Genomic DNA, 7,769 nt, shown 5'->3' with positions numbered 1-7,769 from the left:
TATATATATATATACACACACACACACACATATAATCATCATCATCATCACCATCATCATTTAATGTCCGCTTTCCATGCTGGTATGGATTGGACAGTTTGACTGAGGTCTGGCAAGCCAGTGGGTTGCACCAGGCTCCAATCTGATCTGGCAATGTTTCTACAGCTGGATGCCCTTCCTAACACCAACCACTCTCAGTATGTAGTGGGCGCTTTTTACATGCCACCAACATGGGAGCCAGTCAGGGGCACTGACATCGACCATATTCGGATGATGCTTTTTATATGCCACTGGCATGGGAGCCAATCAGGGAGAACTGGCATCAACCACGTTCAATATATATATATAGTAGAAATGTGGCACAGTAACAAACACATACAATGAATGTAGACAAACTCAACCCCACATAGTTATTAACCATATATCCTCACAATTTTGATACCTTTGGTCAATATTGTACAATTTGGTAGTGTCAACCAACATAAGCTACAGGGAAGTTGATAGATAGATAGGAAGGTAGTAGGAGAAAGAGACAGAGAGAAAGATAAGTAAGAATAAATGTAATATGTTTCCTAGATTTGTATAAACCATGTATCCTTTTAGTTATCTCTTTACTATCTCTTTAATATTACTTATTTGCCAGCAATATTTTATGGTGTAGTTTTATGTGGAAAGTGAACAGAAGTTAAAACAGGGCTGAAAAAATTGAGTAATTCTTAAAAAAGTTAATGATTACATTATATAAACTATTGAAGCAGATGAAGGCCACATGCACAAATTTACTGCCAAAGTAAAAGCTCAAACAAAAGCAAAATATCAGGAAGGTAGGTTGGTAGACATGCACATATTTTGCCAAGGAAACATGCATTACAACAGGGTCCAAGAATTTGCAAAAGAAAAAAAAAATTACCAAAAAAAAAAAAAAAAGGGAGGGAGAAATCTACTGCATTCTCTTTAAAGCATTCAAGCTAGAATCAGGTTGTATAGGTAAAAATATTGATTCTAGTAAAATAAATATAATTATTCTGGAAGAATTATAGTCTCTGAACAACTTTGTGTTTATTTTACTTTCTCATTAGTTAAACAGTTTAGTATTTTTATATCCTTGAAACCTATTTTAAATTGTAAAGCAGTAGAATCTAAGGAAACGAGTTATTCCATGCATTGGTAAAAAATAACATAAGTAATTGAAACAGTGGAATAATATTTCATGTTATAATGAAGAAAGAAAGGCTAATGTTTTGAGTAGGAGACCTTGTCAGAGAAGGGAGAGAATAAATGTCAACTGATGACATTAAGCTGGTAGACCATACACACACACACACACACACACACACACACACACGTACAGACTACTGATAAGTCATTGTGCTATTATTTACAATACTGCAATAAATCAACATGCAATAGATGCCAAAATATTTTCTAAACTATTTCAGTTGAAATTAAGTTCGAGTCACTAAAAAAAGCAAGTTTGAAGGAATATTTACTAATTCTATGTTTTGAAAACATAATACATTACATACATTATGAATGTATCATTGGTTTCTGTGTATGGTCATTTTATAAGTAATGACATTTTAACTTGAGATTTAAAAAGGCAAAACAACAAACACAATAATACAGTTAATGAAATTCAACTGATTTTGTGGCAAGATGTATAAGAAATTGTATTATATTTTGATATGTCATCTGCTGTGAAGGTAATTCTGATAATTTAAGATTGTTTTGTAACCCTTTACATAGATTGTATCATGAAAACAGCAAAAGTAAGGAGTATGTACAAGTTTTTTTCCTAAGCAAATACCTTCATCAATGGAGCAATTGTTTTCTGGAGAACCAAAGAATATTTTTCTCAATTTTAGCATATAGTTCAGTTGAACCTATTCTTGAAAATGGGCTCCGATGGTTACTGTATGATTAATTGGGCTATAATATTTTATACCAGCTTTATAATTGGGTTACAATATTTTATACCAGCTTTACTCAACTAAGCACAAAACTTAATCAGGATGAAGATTTGCTTTCCATTCTAGTGTATTCTAGTTCTTTCCAAAAAGCTGCAGTCAAAGGATCTGTGTTTAATCTTAATATCTTAATAGATTACCCACTCTTTATTATTAAACTGTCAAAAGATACTTTGGAAGTCGCAGAGTTCTGAGAAGCTCTCTTACATTATACATCTGACAATTCAAGTGGCATTAATTGTTACATTTGGCTCTTTACCATATTATAGCTGCTTTTAGAACATGCATTGACATTTTAGAACAATTTAACAGTCATAGAAAATTCCTCCTTAAGTGCCACTGACAATAATCAAATTTCATAGGTCATCAATAACATGTTGTTTGTCAACTACAGTTACCATCCCTAAACCTTTATTACCATTCTGACATTTCTCACATGCACAATATTTTACCAAACATGTCTTGAATATTTCACAGAGCTTCAGTTGTTTCTCTTGCATGATTACTAACTCGTAAAGTACTACACATAGGTGATACATTTTGCTGCTACTGTCATACTGAATGCTTTCCTTTCTTTTTTTATATATTATTTTATTATTTATAAAAGGAGACTTAGGCTTTGATTTTTAGATGAAGGGCAAAGGCTCGAAATATTAAGTTCCTCATTCATCACAAGTAAACTTACTGAATTCTTTTATGACCTCTCCTATCAACTAACTGTCACCATTTTCCTCAGACATTGGATTTGATTGGTTTGTTAAAAATATTGTGATATATTTCCTTGGAAAATTTAAACTTAAGTTTGAGCGATTATATTTTTGCTTTCTCTAACAGGAAAGATAACATTATGAATGAGAAGGTCTAATAGACTCAAGTACACACACAATTTACATACAATCTGATATTGAATAATTTATTACTACATCTGGTTATTAACAACTACATTTCTACAAGGTTGTACTAAGTAAAATGAGTAATTAACAGAATTAGAAAGCTTATTTTCCTATGACATAATTTTTAATAGTTATACATAAATCACTTATATTCTTCTTCTATTAACTTTACCAAACTCACTGTCTAGTAATACTGGAGATCACTGCTCCTCACAGGAGTACAGTGGCTGGCAAGGTTAACAGATTCATCTGCTCTTAAAGAGCAAGCAGTCCCAAGAAGATTCATCTGAGATTCTCAGCTGAACTGGAAGACAAAAGCAGTAGTTGATTAAATCATTCCTAATACTTGATTAGGGCTTTATTTTATAAACTCTAGATAGAGGTCTTGACAGGATTTGAACTTGGAATGTAGTCAGAAAGAATAAATACCACTAGATATTTTGATCAACTCTTAACAATTCTGCCAGTCTACTACTATGATATTGGAATACTATAGATAAGTAAATGAATAAATATAATTAAATTTCTACCAATTTACTATTGTAATTTGTTGGTAAACCCAATAAATTTAGAATTTGTTGTTACATGATAATTTAAATTATTTGACTACAAGTGAGGTTGGATAATTAATAATCAACAAAATAATTGATATTGATGGGATCAGTAATCTTCTTGCTACAAACTGAAGATGTCACCAAAATTCCATTGAATTCTATTTTGTAGGGCCAGCATCTTCACAGACAACTAAGTGAATCCATTGAGTGACCATTTATTTTGATGTACACATCTGCTGCCATTATCATAAAAGTTAATAATATGGAAAGGAAGAGAGAAACTCTCTCATTTTATTAGTTAGCTGGCCATTGTATACAAATTTAGTATTAAGCTATGACATGGTGGTTTCTTATTGTGTTATGATTAGGTTTCAAATCATGGTGCAAGCAAATGAACATCCTACAATGTCATTCCACACTTTCCTCTGAAATCGGTGGCTTCAAGTCTAAGACACTAGTATTAAATAACTTACAACAGAGTAGGGATAAATTTAGCCACTAGACATTTTATTCAACATTCACAATACAGAAAATCCATATCGTTGAATATATTTCTCCTATTATACATCCATTCCTTTGAAACAGAGATTAACTGATCATCTCTTAACAAAAGCCTCATTCCTATAAAAATTTTAAGATTTATTCTCTTTCATATACACATATGCCCATGCACATACACACACACACGCATGTATGTATGCATACATATACAAGCATACATACATGCACAGATTTTATCAATGAAGCCTATATTTAAGTACTTCAACTTAAAAGGTCTTTGTGTTAATGCTATTCATTTGGGCATGTAAATAGTATTTTTCCTTTACCTGAGCTTCAGCACAAACCAATAATTGTTCCATATTTATATGAAAAGATTAAAATATTGATAGAGAAAGCTTCCTCGTCAAAAAGAATGTAAAAGTATAAATATCTTTCTAAGATAGCTCTTCCTCAATATAATTGCTTTCTGAGATATTTCTCTTGAAATTTAAATAAAAAGATTTGGTTTGAAAGAGCCAAATGGGAATATTTAATTACAATTAATGATATTTGAATCATCATATTCAGGAGAAAATCCTTGTAAATCAAAACTGATATTATTCAAAATTTCATATCAAAATGCAACCACACTGCTTAATATTTCAACTCTCTCTACTATTACAGTAGATATAACTAATGTAAATCTATTTTCTTTAATGAAATTTTGGGAAAACTGCCAAATTATTCTTACAATATGGTCTACCAATGAAGGATTGAAAGAATTCTCCTTGGAGTTTTATGAAGAAGAATGTATAGAATATTCATTTTATTATGTATCTGTTTGGTAGTAATTTATGATAAAATTGTTAAACTGAAAATACTCCTGCAATAATTTTTTCTCATTGTAGCTTTATATTTACTTAAGAGTTTAAGATTATGAAAATATTGATAACTTATTGGAAATTTCTAAGTAAAAATCTAGAAAAAAAGTTGTTTTATGAATACAGTAGACTGAAGAGAAGGCCAAAACAAAGAATAAAACAGTCAAGCAAATAAATCAAGAATAAAAAGGGATTCCACATGAAAGAATGACATGCATTAAATAGTTTAGAAACAAAAGTACAAAAAAGGACTATTTGTTTTTCAAATACAGAAACCATTTTTTAATTCAAGTCTTTCTAAGGTATGTAATTTTAAAATATTACTAAATTATAATTACATAATCTGAAGTCTTTTAAACTTTAAACATGTATGTATGTGTGTATGTGTATAATATAATTGGATAAGAAAATTAATTGAGCACATAACGATATTGAGAAATGAGTAACAAAGACATAAAACTGCCTGGGTGTGGAGTAGTTGTGGCATGGATTCAACAAATTTGGTCAAAGCATGATAACGCTGTTTGCTTTAGAATTATGAGAATGGAATCTCCTCAAAGTAATGTGTTTCTCTTAAGGCAGATTTAACTACATTTATTTGAAATTACTGTGTTTACATTAGCAACTTGACTTAGTCAATTAGTTCAGTTATTGAATAATCTTACAAGAAGAGACTTTTTTTTTATATCAACTCTGCCTCAAACTGTATTCTGTTAGAATATATTGAAATAGACAAAGTGATGTGCTTCACATGTGTCTAGCAGTTTTTAAAACTGTGTGCTGTAATAGCACAACCCACTAAATAATTATGTATTCTACAAAACAATTTACTTTGTTGTTATTCATAATTTCCAAAAAAGTAAACCACAGATCTCAAAAGATGCTAAACGTCTTTACTTTCACATTAAACAAAGTTGCATGGAAGTTTAGATTTAAAAAAAAAAACATAAAAAACCCCCAGTAATATACAGTTACTGTGACATTTTTTTATAAATCCAAGTCAAACATCTTTTTACAGTTGAGGAGCTGTTTTCAAGATAATCACTGAAGGGGGGAGACCATTAAATTGATGTGTTCCAATAATTTTAGATGTTAATGTGGTCAATTATTCTTCTTTAAAACAATTTTTATTACAAATTATTACTTTCGTAAATGGCCTGAACACATAAAATTACTGGTATACCTAATATGTAGCACAGAATATTTCTGCCAGGAAAATAACAAGATTTTCATAATAAGATTTTAAAAGGGGTCTAATAATGATCCCTTGGTTGAAAAAAAGTATTTTTATATAACAACAGAAACTTATTGTTAAATTGGAAGGATGTAAAGGAATATTCTAAATAGATTTTACCATACTGCACACCTCCCTACTAGAGAGTAACAATAGTCCACAAAGTTAATGGGTATTAAATATCCATTGTTTGAAGAAGAAGAGTTAAGAGAGACATGCGAATACCAGTACAAATTAAGCCAACCTTTCACGGACGTCTTTCTCCAAACCCGTCAGATTGTAATAAGCAAAATTTCTTCTCAGAATGGGTTTTCTCTCAACATGTCTGAAATAAGGAGTCGTGGCAACACAGTGGTTATTAATAAAATAGATAAGTTAGTCCTCAACTGGAATCTTAAAGGTAGGCACCATACAGCATGAAGGTTAAAGTTGTATGATATAGTGAGTCAAGTAAAAATTCCAAAATTTTTGAAAGAATTATTGGAAATGATAGCAAAAATTCCAAAATTTTTTAAAGAACTCTTGGAAATGATCAAAAATTCCAAAATTTTTTAAAAGAATTATTGGAAATGATGGCAAAAATTCCTAAATTTTTTGAAGATTATTGGGAAATATATTTTAATCTGACTCTATCAATGTACTCTGCTGACCTTAGTAATCTATTCAACTGAACTTGTGTATATGTGCATGCATATGTAGACATACACATGCATTATCTTTTGTGTATTCATCTCAGAAATTGAAATAAAATAGCAAACTGCATTTAATATATATACACACACTCACACATATATATATATATATATACATACATATATATACATACATACATATATATATATATATATATATATATATATATATACATACATACTGAAACTAAATTCATGCTTATTATGTTTTCTCTTCTCAGGAAATATGATATAAATGTTCATTTCCTGGTAAATAACAACGAAATTAGAAAGGAAGGAAACAAGAGCAACACTATATGAATATATTCTAATAGTGATGAAATAAGAAAGAAGAAAGAAGTCTTCCAGATTTGTTCACCGTGGCTGGTATAAAGGTTTATATCCATACTGAATAGTAATATCAACGTCTGCAGGGCAAGAGAAATAATAAAAAAATAAAATAAAATAAAATAAAATAAAACGAAGACAAGAAGAGAAAAAAAAGAGTAATTTCTCTTAATGTAAAAAATAACCAGGAAATGAACAAGAAAACTGCCAACCTTCACAAATTCATTGTTCTTACTATCATACATAAAGGATTAATTAGAATGCATACAGAAAGGATGCATTCCCAACTTATTACGAACTTGTAGAATTTTGAATAAAATGAATCTCTGCTTAATATATAGTAAAAATATCCTTGAAGTCATCTTTAATGTACAGGGTGGTTGAGGGACATAGTTGTTAATTGCAAAAATAAACTAAAATCCTATAAAAAGGTAAAATAAAAGAATAATTAAAAAAAGGTAAAATAAAAGAATAATTAGAAAAAGGAAACACATGAAATATTTAACTTAAGATTTTTGTAACAATAGTTGTTATAAATTCAAAAATATTTCCAGATGTCCATTAATCAATGTTCTAGACACATCTTTTAAACTTTTGCTCAATAAGTTTATATATATATATATACACACACACGCAAACAAATATGCATATACATATATACACACATATGTATGCATGTATATATATGTATTATATGTATATGTATATAACTACGTATATGCATATATATATATATATATA

At 29.6% G+C, this 7,769-nt stretch overlaps 1 protein-coding gene across 9 annotated transcripts in view; it reads right to left on the bottom strand.

Moving 5' to 3' along the window:
- Positions 1 to 7,769, bottom strand: part of LOC106871495 (band 3 anion transport protein) — a 762,999-nt gene that overhangs the window by 154,884 nt on the left and 600,346 nt on the right. The window contains exon 13 of one of the 9 annotated variants that reach the window (XM_052970954.1): positions 6,254 to 6,334. The exons of the other annotated variants lie outside the window; for them this stretch is intronic. Within the exon in view, the coding sequence (XP_052826914.1) occupies positions 6,254 to 6,334 (81 nt within the window). The remainder of the gene's footprint in view (positions 1 to 6,253; positions 6,335 to 7,769) is intronic. 9 annotated transcript variants of the gene reach the window in all.

The sequence above is a fragment of the Octopus bimaculoides genome, chromosome 1 (assembly GCF_001194135.2).
Source record: "Octopus bimaculoides isolate UCB-OBI-ISO-001 chromosome 1, ASM119413v2, whole genome shotgun sequence".
NCBI lineage: Eukaryota > Metazoa > Mollusca > Cephalopoda > Octopoda > Octopodidae > Octopus > Octopus bimaculoides.
The sequence above is the reverse complement of the archived record's forward strand: the minus strand, read 5'-3'. Positions and strand labels throughout refer to the sequence as shown.